General features: G+C 36.7%; 1 protein-coding gene across 1 annotated transcript in view; it reads right to left on the bottom strand.

Moving 5' to 3' along the window:
* Nucleotides 1–1138: 1138 nt before the first annotated feature.
* The window catches only part of FAM241A (family with sequence similarity 241 member A), a 39153-nt gene continuing 22096 nt past the window's right edge, over nt 1139–18195 (bottom strand). The window contains exon 2 of the mRNA XM_032333157.1: nt 1139–2243. Within this exon, the coding sequence (XP_032189048.1) occupies nt 1998–2243 (246 nt within the window). The 3' untranslated portion in view covers nt 1139–1997. The remainder of the gene's footprint in view (nt 2244–18195) is intronic.

Genomic DNA, 18195 nt, shown 5'->3' with positions numbered 1-18195 from the left:
AATAGCAGCAAAATATCTCTTTATGTGATTTAATATATGTTCTGCTAACAGCAGTGTGCAGATACATAGTATTGACGTATATTTTAAATAATTACTATTCAAACTTACTTTACAAATTTTTTTCAATATTAGCACTGGTGGAATTAGAGCTATTATTGTGCATACTGTATCTTTTTTATATTCCAAAGGAAAATTAAATTTCTTGGTAGCATTAGAAAAGAATGCCCTTTTTAATATTTAATGCAGACATACAAAAATCTCATGACTTCTATTAAAAACCTCACAATTCTGCTGTGCACAAATGAAGACACATTTTCAAATAACTTGCCCTTATGCCAAATTCATAAAGGTTTCTATAAAAATATTTCAAACTCACAATGATATAATACAAAGTCTTTTCTTTGTCAAACTTTAAAAGGTCTATATTTATATAAATCCACAGTACTTTTTAGTGCCCTCTGATTGGTATTTTTGTTCAGGATTATCTGATTTTCGAAATCAAAGTTGAACACTTTTCATCAGTATTCTGCTTCAGCATGGAAGACATTGATAAATTATAGAATAATTTTTTAAAATAGGATTGGGTAAAAACCTTACAAAGCAGAATATTAAACACTTCATATAATTTAGTTACTGCCCTGCTAAAGATAAAAATACCCCATTGTCCCATTTCCTTCTTATTTAACTTGAATTTCTAGATAATTATCTTTAGTGCCCCTCCTTTGTCTATATAGAGGGTCTTTGAGATGCAAGTGTACAAATTTTAGGTTCTTTAACAAAATCCAAAATATCACTAAGCCATTTTCTGTTTTTAAAGTGTATTTAAAGAAATGTTTGTTCAAATATAAAACCCCAAAGTGCTGAATTAAAACACATTAATGACATGACCAGCCAGTTACTGATGTGGCTTTAGCCTTGGAGGAATATTATTAAAATTGGCTGTTAAATTTCAAATTTAAGCATTTGGTTTTATACTGTAATACTGTATTTCCAATACGGATATCAAAGAGACCAAGCTGATTTTTTTTTTCCTTAAAGACATAGTAAAATATTTTAGCCATAATACAAATCAATTTTGGGGGGGGGAGACTTCCATGCCAAGATAGGAAATAGATTTTTTAAATCTTAGAATAATTGTTATAAAAGAACTATAAAATGTAAATTTCTGGAAAAAAATACATGGAAAATGTCTCTCTAGAAAAAAAATACACAACTTGTTAGATACAAGAAAACATAACATTACCATGGGGTGCAGCCAGCAATGGACATGGCTTAAGAGTCTTAAAAAATTCACAAAAGGTAATTAGCACCAAAATTGTCTAAAATTTCAAATGATATACTGAAGTGATTCCAGACCCAAATGTTACACGATAAAAAAGTTACATTTAACTTTCATCAGTCATAATAAATATATCCTTTTCAATCTTTAGAAAATGTGCTATCTTTAACTGATTTTCATCACAATATTAAGGTAGTGTATAGTAATTACGTTTATATTGGTTTGGGCTGAGCAGGAACATAGATATCCAAATTATTTCCCAAATAGTAAGGGGTGATTTGGTGGGTATGGGTGGGGACAATTCTCCCATTAAAACTTTGTTTTAGCTCCTTGCTCCATCCTTTTTCTTCTAAAATGTTTTATTGGAATTCTTTATAAGATCTATATTGCCCGGTTTGAATTCCATATCCTGTTATTTTCCCTGCTCACTTTTTGGTGTGTTAAGATTGACAGTGGGAATAAGGTGGGGTCTTTAAAAGTGGGCACAGATCACAGTAATAAAACAAGACTTCTGAATAAGCTATCAAATGTATATTCAACCCCGTGATAATCAAGAGTTGAGTTTAGTTTTAAACAACGTCCACTTATAAATTTAATTACAAAACAGCACATAATTTGAAACAAGGCAAACTTTTCAGCTTTCATGTAGTGAAATATGTAACTTCACCAATACATATACGGCTACCAAATATGAAACAACAGCTTATTTGGCCATATTTTACTGTTGCACATAAATAATGACAAGGCAAACAACAGCAACTAGTCCAAGGGCTTGTAAGCCAAGGAACCACAGCATTATCCAAAAGAACATGACTATTACTGGTTCCACAATTCGTTCTCCAAAATACATCCTTGTGAAGCCCATCTCGATGAGGCTTTTGTTCAATTCACCAAAAAGTGTTCCCATCTTTTTGTAGTCATCTCCAACAGGTTCGCCAGTGTGATTTTGTGATTCTTCAATATCCTTGAAAACAAAAAGAAAAACAAAAAACCAGAAAATAAAACATAAACATAAAATGAGAAATAGATGAAGGTCCGTAAGAAAAATGAATATCTCACCGTTCTCCCAAAATACGGGATAGTAATTCTGATAATCATTCAGTAAATATTTGGGATTTTTCCTTTCAATTAACATATAGAATGACTATATCTGTGCCCACCTTTCAAGAATTTGGAAATCCCTGATTTATTGATTTCTGTAGAACCAACAATGGACCCTCAATATTGATTTATAAGATTATGGAAGGAGCTGATTCATTTCCATTCATTTTCTAGTTTCCTGGGATTATAAAAAACAGCTGCTTAAAATGAGGAGTCATGTTTGTATTATTCTTCCCCTTTACCATGATTTCAAAAAACTTTTCTATCAACCTCCTGTTTTGAGGCAGGGACCCAGATTGCTCTGTCTTGTGAAAGTAAGCTTTTTAGTCCATTCCCTTGACACTGAGACTTCAATGAACCTACCCTGAGCTGACTTGTCAAGTCTTGTTGCTACTATTGATCATTTCTCAGCCATCTCTGCTGTGATCTTTAGGTTTTAGCCCTGGCTAAGGAGATCTCAGTGTAGGCCCTCGCATAGTTTCTTGTCCAGATTCCAGAAATGTCCTAAGTGTGTCTTATTAATCTCATCAGAAGAGACAAATAGTTTTCAAATAGGAATAATTTTGTACAGTAAGTCCAAAAGTCCACCTAGAAGTCAGTTCCTAAGAAAATGTCCATGTGTGCCCAATATACATACCAAAAAATATTTCCAAAAAAAGTTCACTATTTCTATTACCTCCCAGTCTTATTACATAAAGTAAGGCCTTTATGCCAGTTATTGAGCTACAACTGTCTCTCAGCTTTAAATCAATCCTTGGAATTCTAGAAACATTTTTGGCTTGTTAGTCTCTGCCAATATAGGGACTAATGAAACATTGCACAGCTGGAGAAGGAAAGGAATTCGCTCTCGTTTGCTTCTGAAGGGTTTGTTGGTGCTGTCAGTTTTACTCTAGCAACACTTCTTCAATCTGATAGTAGTAATTTCTTCTAGTAGCAGCCACTGGTTTCAACTTGGGGATTTCCCAACACTTGCAGAACCAATCTCAATGTGCCTTCTTGAGACCAGATCCAACCTGCGGGTGCCTATTCCTCAGCTGTCTTGTTCTTAGTTCTATGGGATCCCCCCTCTGAGTGAAGAGACATCAGTACTGGGAGAGCAATGATGGGTTCTTGAAAGTCTGAGTTTCAGCTCCACAGGGTCTTTCCCCAATCTTCTCAGTTTTAGTAAGTCTACCCCTTTTCTTGGCTGCCCCAGGCCAGGCCTAGGAGTAGGGGCTGCTTCCAGGTACTGTTACCTACATGAGTTTTAAATTTTAGCATACTCTGTAATTCCCTGTAGGGTTTGTTACAGCACCAAGGTTTCTAATTCATAAACTGGGGCTAGGACTTGGAGTCAGAATTTGCATTTCTAACAAGTTTCCAGTTGAAGCTTATGATGCCTGTCTGGTGATCATTGTTTGAGAAATCACTTTCTTAATGTTCTCTTTCTGCCTTTTCCACTCTTCAACGCCTAATTAATAATTCTTTAAATTAAATCATATTTGTTGAAATCATTGATATAATTTCTCCTCACTAGACCCTAATATAGTCACAAAAGAAAAACTATGTCACATAGGTGACATAGTTATCTGATCATAATTTATTAAACCTAATTCCATTTAGGAGTCATGATTCAAATCAGTAATTATATACTGAATACCTACTAGCTCATTGTAGGTACAAGATGGAGAATTATTCATAGAACAAAAAAATCTTAAGGTAAAGGGTTTGACATAATAAAAAGTAAGTATTAGATAAGATTAAGTGTGCTGTCTAACCAGAGGAAAGTAAACTTAGAAAACAAAAGTCACCTGTGAAAAAGAGCCAATGAATTTGAGCAAGTTTTGAGGCACTCTTCAAATACATGAATCAAACTTTAGATTCCTTTAGTAGAAACCAAAGCTTGATCATTTCAGCCATCTTTATATAAGTAAAAATATTTTTATTTTAAAAATGCCTTATTATCTCATCTCTCTCTATATATACACAATTTAAAGCATATATTTAAGGGAACAGAGAGTGAAATCTAATTTTTATTTACAATAGCAGATAAAATGATGTTCTTTAGGACTTTAAGGTGATCTTTCCCCATATAACAGCAGTTTATATAGAACACAGAATATCACTGATGAAGTAGAAGGAAAATTAAACTTACTGGGGCATTATTGTTAAGTCTATATTTTAAGTTTAAGCCAGAAGTATTTTTGAATTATTATTTTTAAGCCAGAATTATATTTACATATAATTGTAAAATTAGTTTTGGACTTGCATTTCTATCAAAAAAAGAGTGGAAAAAAACAAAATGCTGTAGAGGGATTTGAAATCCAGGCTCCAACACTTAAACTGAGTGACCTTGACCAAATCACTTTCACGAGCTTCAGTTTTCTAATCTACAAAATGGATTTACACGATTCCTTTTGATAATAATTTTCTCTTGAATTATACTTTACTTGTTAACCTTTCCTTAATTTTCGTGTTTCATTTCTTTCTTTCTTTTTTTTTTTAAAGATATTATTTATTTATTTGACAGCGAGAAAGAGAGAGAATCACAAGCAGGCAGAGAGGCAGGAGGGGGGGGAAACAGGCTCCCTGCTGAGCAGAGAGCCCCATATGGAGCTAGATACCAGGACCCTGAGATCATGACCTGAGCCGAAGGCAGAGGCTCAACACACTGAGCCACCCAGGTGCCTCGTGTTTCATTTCTAAACTAGTTTATTTCTCACTGATGTGCTGTGATTGGGTGAATTTTATGTTTCTCAGCTTCTCATACTTTTATGTGTTCCATGATGATATTCTACATTATAAAAGAAAAAAAAATCTGTTCTTGCCTGAGATCAAGCCCTTCTCTTTAGGACAGAACTTGAAGACTACTTGATTTAGTTTGTAATTCTTCTGGTGCCTCACTTCTCTCTATTCCGCCAGTGTCTTATATTGTTGATAATCATTTCTAGCCTCCTTTTCCTAGTTTTTATTAAAGTTTTTTGTTTTCTTTTTTACTTTTTCCAGTTTCTTTTAATCTATGTACTCATTGTACTTTTGGGGTTTTCTGTTGTTACCGAAGATTTTTAAACTTTTTTTTTTCAACATGTTTGTGGTTGTAGTACAAAGAAAGTACCCTAATCTGATATGGTTCCTTCTGAAGATTCGCTTTAAATTTTTCTACAGACTGCTTGTGGGTTTTTCAGGGAAGAAGTCGGTGTTGCAAGGAAATCAAAAGAATCAAAACAAGGAATTAGCTAACTCCTAGAGGCCAAGTGAGCAGGCCGCAATGGATCACATCATCTCAAATCCTGAGAATACCTGCTGGGATTGAGACTGTAAGTAGAAGACCCAGTAGGGACCGGTCTTGGCAAGATGTGGGTGCTACAGCCTGTTTTGTTTTTTAATATGAAAAATTTCAAGCAGGGCACCTGGGTGGCTCAGTGGGTTAAAGCCTCTGCCTTCGGCTCAGATCATGACCCCAGAGTCCTGGGATGGAGCCCCGCCATTGGGCTCTCTGCTCAGTGGGGAGCCGCTTCTTCCTCTCTCTCTGCCTGCCTCTCTGCTTACTTGTGATCTATCTGTCAAATAAATAAATAAAAATCTTTGAAAAAAAAAAAGAAGAAAAATTTCAAGCAAACACGAAATTAGAGAAAAATAGTACAGTGGTCCCCTGTACACCTATAATCAGATTCAACAATCACCAAAAGTTTGCCACATTTCAGCAGCACATCTTAATCTGGACAATCTAAAGGAGAGTAAAAAGTAAAAATCATTAGAAGAATGCTTAAAAGTGGCGTATCTTCACAAATGAAGTCCTGTGGAAACATCCAAAATATCCATCAAAGAATTAGATAGGTTTCAAACAATCCTAAAGGAAAGATATTTAAGAACATGGAAAAGCAAATAGGCAGCATTTTTAAATCAGTGAGATTATAGTTAATTTTATTCCAGTATTTTCTATACCCAGAATATCCACCACAAATACATTATCCTAAAAGGTACAAACATTGGTGCACTGCTAAATGTTTAGCAGTAGCCTTTGTCTGGTGTGGGAGTTGGGTGGATCTCTGACTGGAATTGTTTGCCAGTTCCTTAGCTTTTTCCAGTTTCTGTAGCTGGTCCTCCCGCTGTGGTCAATTTCAAGCTTACACCTAGCTTGCAAGTTTCCTGAAAATTTAACAATTGGCTCTTGAGGTCTGGTGGGAGCTGACATCAGTACTCCACTGTAGGTACAGTAGTTGAGATAAAGGCCCACATGGTTATAACTGATTAGTTTGATCGCTCCCTTCTTTCCATTGATTAGTGCATTTAATGCAAATTTGAGTTTACAAAGTTGCTAGGCTAGGATAGATAACTAGAATTACTGCAATACAACATATTGAAATTAGGAAAACTGTATTAAATGTATTATGATTTGAGTAGTAGATAGGGTAGATAAAATGAAATACATGTAATGCTACAAAACTACCGCAATTAACAGAATCTTGCTTTTTCTGGTCTGTGTCATACTGATATCAAGAGTTCATTCAATTCTTTTTATAAATTCTTATTTACAATAAAATTTAAAAAGCCTGGATGGTGTGTGAGGAAGTAGTGCTCCTTCAGTGCTCTCTGGCTGCATGAAGGACACCTCCATCCATATGCTAGATCCAAGGGCCTTCTTGACTCCTCCTACTTCCCTCCCCTTTATATCTAGCTCATCAACATATCCTCTTTATTTTACCTTCTAGATATTTCCTTATTGTGTATATTGCTGTTCCATCTGCTGCTGTAATCTCAAAATAATCGATGAACATCTCTTGTCTTGACTATTCCAGTAGTTTCCTAGCTGCTCTTGCATATATTCCTTGGCTCCCCTATAAGCTATTTACCACACTGCAGCCAAAGTGATCCCTTTAAATGCAGATCCAATCACTCCCCCCTGCTTTTAGCCCACATTTTTAATGTGATCGATGAGGCCCTGCTTAGTCTGGTTTCTCTCTGGGTCTCTGGCCTCATCCTGTCATCAGCTTCCCTTTGTCTTGATTTCTTTTTTTTTTTTTTTTTAAAGATTTTATTTATTTATTTGACAGAGATCACAAGTAGGCAGAGAGGCAGCAGAGAGAAGAGAAGGGAAGCAGGCTTCCTGCTGAGCAGAGAGCCTGATGTGGGACTCGATCCCAAGACCCTGGAATCATGACCTGAGCCAAAGGCAGAGGCTTAACCCACTGAGCCACCCAGGCGCCCCAGCTTCCCTTTGTCTTTTCCTGTTTCAGCCACACGGGGCTTTAACTTCTTGTACAGGCCATGCTTTTGCCTGCCACAGATTTATACCTGCTATTTTCTCTGCCTATCACGCTCTCCTCCCTCCCTTGCTCAGTTAATGCCCGCTCCTCATTTAGCCTCGGCCTAAGCCTCGACTCAATTTCATAGCACCTTATAATGCTCCTTCCGTGTACTCTCAATCAGTGTAGATGTATGTGTAATTATTTGGTGAATGTTTCTATCACTGTACATGAGGATATGGGACAATATCTATTTTTGCTGACCATTTATCCTCTAGTATCAGTGTATAGCAGGAGCTGTGTTGGGAATAGCAGCACATAGAAGGAGCTCAATAAATATTTGTTGAATAAATGGAGAAAATTTATCATGTGTCTGGCAAGCACTGGAGCAATAGCTTGATAGATTTTCCATTGCTCGCTTCTTGCCAAACAAAAGATGATTTTTTTTTTCTAAAGCAAATATTTCTGTTTGGAAAATTATTAAGCATCCACTCCCTCTTTCTTCTTAGAACATATTCCAGCCCACATTCCTCAGGTGAGGCAGGCCCTACCTACAGGTCCAGAGAGGACAAGTCTTAAGAGTAATAGACTTCTCTTTACCAGAAGTTGACTTTGGAAAGTGCATGTGATCCACTTTGGAACAATGACTTTTGTGGGTCTTCTTGGGAAAGTCTTCCTAACCCTTCTGACACAACTTTGGAAAGTGATCCTTATCTTCTTCTATTTCACCACATATAATCCTTTAAGTAAAGATAATTTATTGTATTTTATCAGTTTTCTATTCCTGCTGTAAGAAATTACTATAAATGAAGTGGCTAAAAACAACAAGAGTTATCACCTTATTGTTCTGTAGGTTAGAAGTCATGTCAGCAGGATTACAGAGAATCTGCCTACCTTTACTAGTCCCTACTGGCTGTCTATATTCCTTGGCTCCTGGCCCCCTTCCTCCATCTTCAAAGCCAGCAATGTTGCAGCTCTTCTGACCATTCTTCTGTAGTTAACTTTTCTCTCTGACTACAGCAGGCAAAGGTTCTCTGCTGTTAAGGACCCACATCATTAGGTCTAGCCTAATGGGATAATCCAGGATAATCCCCCATCTCAAAGTCCTTAAATTTAATCCCATCTGCAAAACCTCTTTTGCCATGTAAGGTATCACATTCACAAATTCTAAGGATTAAAATATGGACATCTCTGGGGAGGCATTGTTCATGCTTACTGCAATATTTTATTATAAAAATTATTCTTTATATATCTATTTCCTGTCACTAGCTTTGGATAGGGAAGGGTAAGCCATTAAGGGCAAGAAATATTTCTGATAAATTTCAACATTAGTACTTAGTATATTGCACTGTGCCTGGCCTATTGTAGGCTCCATAATAAGTATTTGTTGAAGTGAACAATAGTCCTTTACAATAACAACCATGTTAGGCAATGAAACAAAAGAAAAAACCACAAAAATAAACAAAAAGTTACATATAACATCAATATGTTATTCCTGTATGAGTCACAGATGTCGAATTTGGTTCAAATATTTATAAATAAATTTCTATTAGATTACAAGTTATGGTAGAAGCTAGCTAAAAATTTACAATGCTTGGGGGCCCTGGGTGGCTCAGTTTATTAAGAGTCTGACTCTGGTTGTCGGGCTCAGGCAAAGATCTCCAGGGTTGTGAGATCAAGCCTGCCCCCACATCCATGCTGGGCATGGAGCCTCCTTGGATTATCTCTTCCTTTCCTTTTGCCCCTTCCCCCACCATTCACCCACATGCTCTCTCTCTAAACAAAACAAATTAAAAAAGATTTATATGCTCAGCTCAATTTTTAAACCATTGTATTTGAACAGTGGAGAGTAATATAAACAGAGGAGTTCATGAGTCCTTGACTCCCTCACATGTTTGTAATTTTCAGAGTAATATAAATAAGTGGTGGTATTATTGATGATATAGTAGAAAAGCTAACACTGAGTGCCTACTATGTGCCAGGCACCGGCTTTACACGCTTTATCTTGTTTTCTCTTTCCACAAGCTGTGGAGAAATTATTATTTTCCCTCATTTGCAGATAAGGAAACTAAATTTCACAGGTATTAAATGTCTGGCCATTGACTTATTCTTAGTAAATGGAGGAGCTCTTACTCCAGAGACCACTCCTTTAATCTCTATACTATACTCCCTCCAGTTATTATTACATTATTAGCCTCTGTCTAATGCTGTTTAGTTTTCAGAGTAAATTTTACGTATTTGAACTCTGCAAAAAGAAAAGCTATATAAACACATTTCCATTTGTCACAGAATGAATACATTTAACAAAGCGAAAAGAACATCAGCATCTTTTTTTTTGTTTTACATTTTTCTCACAGTTTACAGCATATCGAAAGTAAGTTTATCAAGCCAAAAATTACTCAAATTTTTATTCTTATCTTATATAAAAATGTAGACAAGGCAAAGCTATTTGCAACAGTTTAGTGGATTTTTCATAGCCCTTTCAGTATTGACTAGAATTCAGATTCAAGTATGGAAAAAAAGATTACAAACAAAAATGCAGAGATATACTTGGCAGAATTGCAGTAAGGCAACAACAACAAAAACCAAAAAACCAACCATACAAAACATTTCATACACAAAATGGCACAGCAGTGCATAAATTCAGATGGTGCTTTTTGCTCTGTTCTAACATTAATTACTTTGTGTATTTGCCAAATTTTATTCTCTGTATTTGAGGTCCTGGTGAAAGACCATTTGTCAAAAGCACAGTTTCCTTCATGATCATACAATAATGGTATGACATGCGAGCTGAAGTGTTCTTACCAAGATAGTGATATTATTATCTTTTCATCCATGATTAAAGACATACATAAAAACAAAGAGGTGTTAGATTAATTCAAAATCTTCTTTAAAAATACACAAAATTAGTGATGAGAAACTGAAGGTGAACCGTTACATAATCGTAGGATATTTTTTTAACGGTGAAGTATCCTTAAAGATAATTAAAACAAAATCTCCTATTTTAAGAAACAAGGAATGAGAGGTTAAGTCACTCAGCCTATTAATGACAGCACAGGTTTTAGAAGCAATTAGGACAGATTCAGATGTTGCTGTGCACGCCTACAAGGCAAATTACTTAACCACTGACCCTCCATTTCCCCATTTGTTAAAGGAACATAATAATACCTAACTCATAGAGTTGTGATACTAAAATGAAGACATGGATAAAAAGCTTTTAGAATACATATACTAATCGTTCAATATATGGTAACTATTACTATTACTATATTTTTGGTAGATTTATATCTTGTGATTTTTACTTCTCTTTCTATTGTGCCATGTTGCTTGAGATAATTAATACCTTAGGGATCATCTTTCTCATAATAATCAAATTCAGTTGTATTTTTCTTCAAGTGTTATGACAATTTAATTATACAGAAGTTGAGGTGGGATGTTTTCTATGGAACAGGTAAGGATAACCCGCATTAATTATTGTGTTTTCTGTGGAATTAGGTATGGACCTATGGCACAATCTGTGCACATTAGTATGGCAAGGGTTCTGTTTATTGACTTTATGAAGAGTGTAGGCTACATTCTATAAACAGGCTTTTGCTGAGTGGGTGAGAATTTAAAATGTGCTTTCAACTCTTTTCCTGTTTGTGGTACTACATTTGTATTACTGCACAGCATTACATGTGCAGTATTGGAAATCTGCTGTTTTTGTCTATCTTGTATTTATCCCACCTTTTTCTGCTAGAAGCATGCACCTTGATTTAACTTTGGAGAAACCATCCACTCCACTCTTACTCCCCATGTTTTGGTTGAGGATGTTCCCATCCCCCAGTTTGAAGCCTAACCAATCAGAACATTCCATTTCCTTGGACATATGATTAGTTAAGGAATGAGCATGTAACCCAAGATAGGCCAACGAAACACCTCTACCTAAGACTTTTGCTACAATTATTAAAAAAGAGACATTCTTCTTTCACTGCTATTGGTTAGCTGGTAAGATGCAGGTCATCTTATTACCATGAGGGGAAAGACTGATCTAAATAAAGCCCATATACAGTAAAGCCAAGAAATGATATAGCTGATATAGTTTCAATACCTAAAACCAGCTAGTGCATCAAACTCTGGGCTTTTTAATTACATGATCCAATAAATTCCTATTTTGCAAAATCTAGGGGGAATTGAATTTTTGTCACTTGGAACCAAGAGTTCTGACTATAGATGATGACGATGACGACGATTATAAAAAGAATAGCTATTATTAACCAAATATGTACTATATACTGGATATTGTGTTAAGTACTTTATATTCTTTAATGGCACTTAATCTCCATTTTTTACAGTAAATATTGTTAATTCCAAACTCTGTGTTTTTCACTATAGTGCTCAAATACTTCCTTATTAATTGGGATTTATTATTACTAGCAATAACTAATATGACAAATGTATTCATAATATTAAAAACAGCAATTAATGGCATTTCCAATAATAATAATCCAAGTGGACATTTTTAGATATAATTTCCTAAAAGTTGCTTTAAAAAACTATGGGGCACCTGGGTGGCTCAGTGGGTTAAGCCGCTGCCTTTGGCTCAGGTCATGATCTCAGGGTCCTGGGATCGAGTCCCGCATCGGGCACTCTGCTCAGCGGGGAGCCTGCTTCCTCCTCTCTCTCTGCCTGCCTCTATGCCTACTTGTGATCTCTCTCTGTCAAATAAATAAATGGAATCTTCAAAAAAAAACTATGTAAGAACATGTAGATAAATTATTATTGTACATATTCAGACAACAAAAGAAAATATAGGATAAAAACTAAAATGTTGATTTCTCCTTGCTACTTTCGGTTGTCCTTCCCTAGCTATTAAGGAGAGCCAGCCACAATAAAGCAAACCCAAGGAAATCATAACTGGGTAGGTAAATTTATACATCTCAACTATACATCTCAAGATGCATAGCAAGCAAGAGGAAAATTGTCTTTTTTTTTTTAAGATTTTATTTATTTATTTGACAGAGAGAGATCACAAGTAGACAGAGAAGCAGGCAGAGAGAGAAGGAAGCAGGCTCCCTGCTGAGCAGAGAGCCCGATGCGGGGAAAGAGTCTTTAAATAGAACATATTAGTCTGTGAATTGAGGTTTTTATTGAATGAATGATAGAACTAATGAATGAATGAACTCCTAAATCTTCTCACTGCGACCATTTCTCCTTTTATCTTGTCTATTCAACTACTCCCACTGACTGTTTTTCATCCTCATTGGGCTTGTAGTCCGCTGATCTCTAACTTCTCTCAATCCACTAGCTCAGTCCATTCCTTTCTTCTCTATCCTTGTTCTGCTTCAGTTCTATGGCCAGAATTTCAATAAAGTTTTAAACTCCATTGTCTTCTGGGCAAAACCTTAATTTTAGAAGAAACTTAACTATTTTTTCTGCACACACCTGAGTGGTACTCAAGACAGTCATAACATTGGGTGTTTTTGACCATTAACCTCCACCAGATCTTCAAATATTCTGCATTCCTCCTTCATTTCTCTGCTCAGCTCATTTTTTCCTGCTCTCTTCAGTCTATTTCAAATCTCTTCTCTCAAACCTCTGCTTCTCTCTTTCTCTATCCCTCATCCTCCAGCAATTACCTGAGCTTCTACTTCTCAGGGAAAAGCGAAGTCAGAATAGAGCTTCCTTAACTTTGTGAAACTAAAAGTAACAACTACTTCATTTTATATTCCTCTTCCCTACCTTCTTTTTTGTTACACATAAAGAAATGAGGAAGTGTTCCCCTTCTTTGTCCCAATTCCTCTACTTGTATGTAGGATCTTTTCCTACCTTAGATTATCCCTCTACCATTATCTTCTGTCTCATGTGTATTGAATCTCTCCCTCTCAACTGGCCCCTCGTCAGTATTTCTACATGCTTACATCTTTACTCTTAAATACAGGCTCCCTCCTTACCACATCCTCTATTAGTACTGCCTTGCCTTTTCTTCTCTTTCATAGCCCAACTGTTTGAAACATTTCGCTTGGTTTGTTTCCATTTTTTTTTTTTTTTTAAATTTCATGGTTACCAAGAACTGTAAGAGATTGACATTTTATCCTACCTGCAAGTGAAGAAATTAGCCTATCACAGTTTCATGGATGCTGGCAGAAGACATAAAATTTTTGGGTTAGAGGCAAAAGACTATTACTTGGGCCAAGTGAAGCAGCACGAGTTTCATGTTGACGTTGGTTCTCCTTTTCACCTAAGTCCCACCAGATGACACAGAGTGGCACAGGTAGATGCTGCAGGCAATGGGTTTATATCACAGCTGAGGAACTCTGAACTTCGAGAACTCTAATCTTTTAATATGGGCTACATGCAAACCTTCCTGACCTTTGTCCCAGAGGGAGACATTATCTTTATTATACTGGACAACAAATAAATTTCCTCTCTGTTCCAGGAGACAGTGTCTCTATCTACCAAGTCTGTTCACTTACAACAAATACCCTTGAAAAAACAGTCTTGAACAAAAGCTCTTAGTGCAAGAGTTCCATGCAGAATTACTCCGTCCAATCATATCTCATCCTGTTCCAGTCTGGCTCTGTCCCCATCACACCACCAAAAAGCTCTTGAAAAGGTTGCCAGTACACTGTTATATCAATAAATTAAATAGACATTTTTTTAGTTCTCATTTACTCTACTCCTAAGTACATTCATGATGACCATTTTTTTTTTATCTTCTTTCGCATTTTATTATATCTCTTTCTCCTGGTTCTACTTTAACCCATCTGGTTATGCCTTCTCAGTCTCCTTTGTGGGTTTATCATCCTCAACTGCCATTAAATACTGGCCCTCAACCTCTGGTCCTCAGCCCTCATCTTTCACTCCACATTTTTTCCCCTTAAAAATTAGGTATATTTACTACCAATGAATCAATTATTTGAATATTATGTCCAGCTCAGACCTCTCTTTTGCACATTAGACCCACACATTCAACCACTTTCTTGACATTTACACTTGCATATCTTGAATATACTTCAATATTCAACACATCCAAGGCCAAAACCATTATTTCCTTCCTCAAAACTAGCCTTCATTCAATGAACAGATTATCAGAAATGAAATCCATCTTTAATTTCTATAGAACCCTGGCTTGTAGATTGTTCATTGATAGGTTTTTACTTTGAATGTGTTGCCCTATTGCCTCTGCTCCCCCAATATTTCTGATGAGAAGTCAACTATTAATCCTACTGGGGTTCCCTTGTATGTGATAAGTTGTTTTCCCTGTACTGCTTTCAAGATTTCTTCTTCCCTGCCTTTCAAAAATTTGACTATGATGTGTCTGGTAGTGGACTGCTTTTTGTTTAATCTATTTGGACTTCACTGAATTTCTTAGATGTGTGACTTAATGCTTTCATTAAATTGGAAAAAAAAATTCAGCCATTAGATTCACAGACCTGTACCCCTGGGGATAAAAATATATTATATGTTTATAAAAAATAAAAAAATTTAAAAACTAAAAAAAAAAAAAAAATTCAGCCATTAGATCTTAGAATACTGTTTCTCTCTCCTCTCATTGTTATTCCCATTATTTGTACATTGGTGTGCTTAATCATGTCCCACAATTCTCTGAAGTTTTACTCATTTTTTTCCATTTTTTCCTCTGTTCTTTGGATTGTATAATCTTTATTAATCTATCTTTAAGTTTACTGATTTTTAAAAAAGATTTATTTATTTATTTATTTATTTGACACAGAGAGAGAGTGCACAAGCAGGCAGAGCAGCAGGCACAGAGAGAGGAGGAAGCAGGCTACCCGCTGAGCAGAGAGCCTGATGTAGGGCTTGATCCCAGGACCCTGAGATCATGACCTGAGCTAAAGGCAGAGGCTTAACCAACTGAGCCACCCAGGCACCCCAAATTTACTAATTTTTCTCTTTTGTTAGCTCAAATATTTTTTACTTGGTTTTTTATAGTTTTCAACTCCACAATTTCCATTTAACTAAAAAAGTTCTCTTAACATTGATTATTTGATGAGACTCCATCATTATACTTTCTTTCATTCTTTAAGCTTGGTTTCCTTTAGTTCTTTTAATGTATTTATATTAGTGTTTTAAAGCCTTTGTCCATGAAGTACATCATCTGGGACCCATCCAAAGGCATTTTCACCCCCTGTTCCGGGGTCATACTTTCCTATTTCTTTCCATGTCTCATAATTCTGTGTTGATAATTGGGCATTGTAGATAATATATTTTAGCAATGCTAGATACTGATCCCCTACCCCTATCCTGGAGGTGGCTGCTGTTTCCTTGATTGTTTATTTGCTTAGTGACTTGCTTGAACCAATTCTGCAAAGTCTTTTGCCCTGTAGCATGCAGGCTCTGATGTTTCTACTCATATATTCTGCCACTATTTTGATCTTTTAGGCTCATTATTTAGGTGTTGCTTCTCAGTTAGCACAAGCCATTGGTTAAAGATTGTGCTTAAGCCTCCTTTGCCAGTCAGTCAATTTTGCTCTCCATTATTGGCTGTATCTGTAGGTTAGACACTGCTTTCCTAGTTTGGGATTTTACTTGTTTATCCCCAATTCAGCAGGGACTAGCAGCTTGGAGGTTCCCACTCTGACTGTTCCTGAGAGGGCACAGCCTTGGACATGTGCACGGTTTTTCAGAATGCCAGGAGTGATCATATTATTTGTGGGAGTTACCCATGGGTCAGAGTAACTTACTATACATAGCTCCCTAAGTGTTTGATCACAGGTTGTGTTGAAGCCCCTTGTTCCTGTGAGGCTTCTGCCCTGTGTTGATGGGTCTGTGTGCAGCTTGGGGAATGCTTTCAAGTCTGCCCCACATCCTGCTCTGATTGCTCCTGAGTGGGTGCAGCCTTGCACATGCATATTACCTTCCTGATCATCACAGTTGATTATGATGCCAGGAGGGCTATTCTTGGCTAACTCTTTCCTTGGTCCTTTAAAACTTTTGGCTGCTCTGTTGGTTTGATGCATTTTGGAGTTACCAGTCTCCTCTTAATGGCTTTTCATCAAGAGCCATTTTGTTTTGTTTTGTACACTCCTAGGCATGGAATTCTACCCTCCTTACAAATAAAGTCAGTCCTCTCAGTCAGATTTGTAGAAATCTTTACCCATATAAGCTGCCTTTTCCCCTGGGTGGAACATCTGCACCAATGCACTGGAGGTTGGGGACAGAGACCCTTTTATTCCAATGACAACCCTGCTCTACAAGTATACACTGAAAGTGGGGGAGCAGCTCTGATCTTGGTTTGCCTCTCTTCACGTGGAACCTCTACCTCTGGCGAGTTAGGGCCGGGTAATTGGGCCACAGTGTTCTCAGCTTGCTCTGCTGAGAGTAGGGGCTGGTTGAAGAGAGAGTTTGTCCTCTCAATCATGCCTACGTGGAATAGAATTTCTGTAACATGGAGTTGATTTGGGGTGCAGGAGGATGAGAAACACTAGATGTCCACTCCTCTATGGTCAACCTACAGCTCTAGATGGCTGGGGTTAGGGAGAGAGGAAAGCCCATCTTCTTGGCCTCTTGGCTTCTTGTCTAATATGCTGGGATTGAAACACTGTGAAGGGGACTTTATGAGAAAGAAGTAATGGGTTGTGGCTCAAATGCCATAAAACTCACTGTTCTGACATATAGTAGATTTTCTTAAGGAATGTTTCTTGTGGAGCCTGGGTGGCTCAGTCGGTTGAGCAGCAGCCTTCAACTTAGGCCATGATCCCAGGGTGCTGGGATTGAGCCCTGCATCGGGCTTCCTACACAGCAGAGAGCCTGCTTCTTCCTCTCCCTCTGCCTACCACTGTCTACTTGCGATTTCTCTCTCTCTGTCAAATAAATAAATAAAATCTTAAAAAAAAGAATGTTTCTTGATTTTCTGTATGCCCCTTAGAATAATTCCCAAAGACTGAAATAATTGTTGTTTTTGAATAATTTTCACCAGTTAAATTGTTATTTTGCTGGGGGGGAAGCCCACTGAGTTCCTTACTTCATTGTTCTGGAAGTACTACCTTGGTTGTTTCTGGACGTTAATTGTTTTGGATGTTGAACTGATGAATTGAGGTACAGTTCCTGTAAGAGTGAATTGGATAATACTGGATAGTGGATGGCTGTTTTTTTTTTTTGTTTGTTTGTTTGTTTTTATAAAGAGAGAGCGAGACAGCAGGGTGGAGGAGGTGAAGGGAGGTGGGGGAGAGAGAGAGAACTAGCAGTCTCCATGCCCCGTGTAAAGCCTGACACAGGGCTTTATTTAATAATCCTGAGATCATGACCTGATGGCCAGTTTTTTTTTTTTTTTTTTTTTTATTCAGTCCTGGGATATTAAGCCTTTGAAGAGTGTTTATTATTTTTCATATGTCCTGTAATGGTCAAATTCTGAGTATAAAAGCTCAACTTCTGAGGATCCATATAATCAAATGGTTCTTCTACTAACACTTAAAAAAAGTCTTTATTTACTTATATTTAAAGTTTAAACAAATAAAAAATCAATGGGTTTCTTTTCTTCCTTTCTCAGTTCCTCTCACAACCAACATTAAAGAAGCAATTTTCCTTCTTTGCTTGGCAGAGTCTAGCGAATACTTTAGCTGATTTAGTTCATTTTCTAAAGTAAGCCTA

The sequence above is a fragment of the Mustela erminea genome, chromosome 2 (genome assembly GCF_009829155.1).
Source record: "Mustela erminea isolate mMusErm1 chromosome 2, mMusErm1.Pri, whole genome shotgun sequence".
In the NCBI taxonomy this organism is placed as follows: domain Eukaryota; kingdom Metazoa; phylum Chordata; class Mammalia; order Carnivora; family Mustelidae; genus Mustela; species Mustela erminea.
Note: the sequence above shows the minus strand (reverse complement) of the source record. Positions and strands in the feature narration are given on the sequence as shown.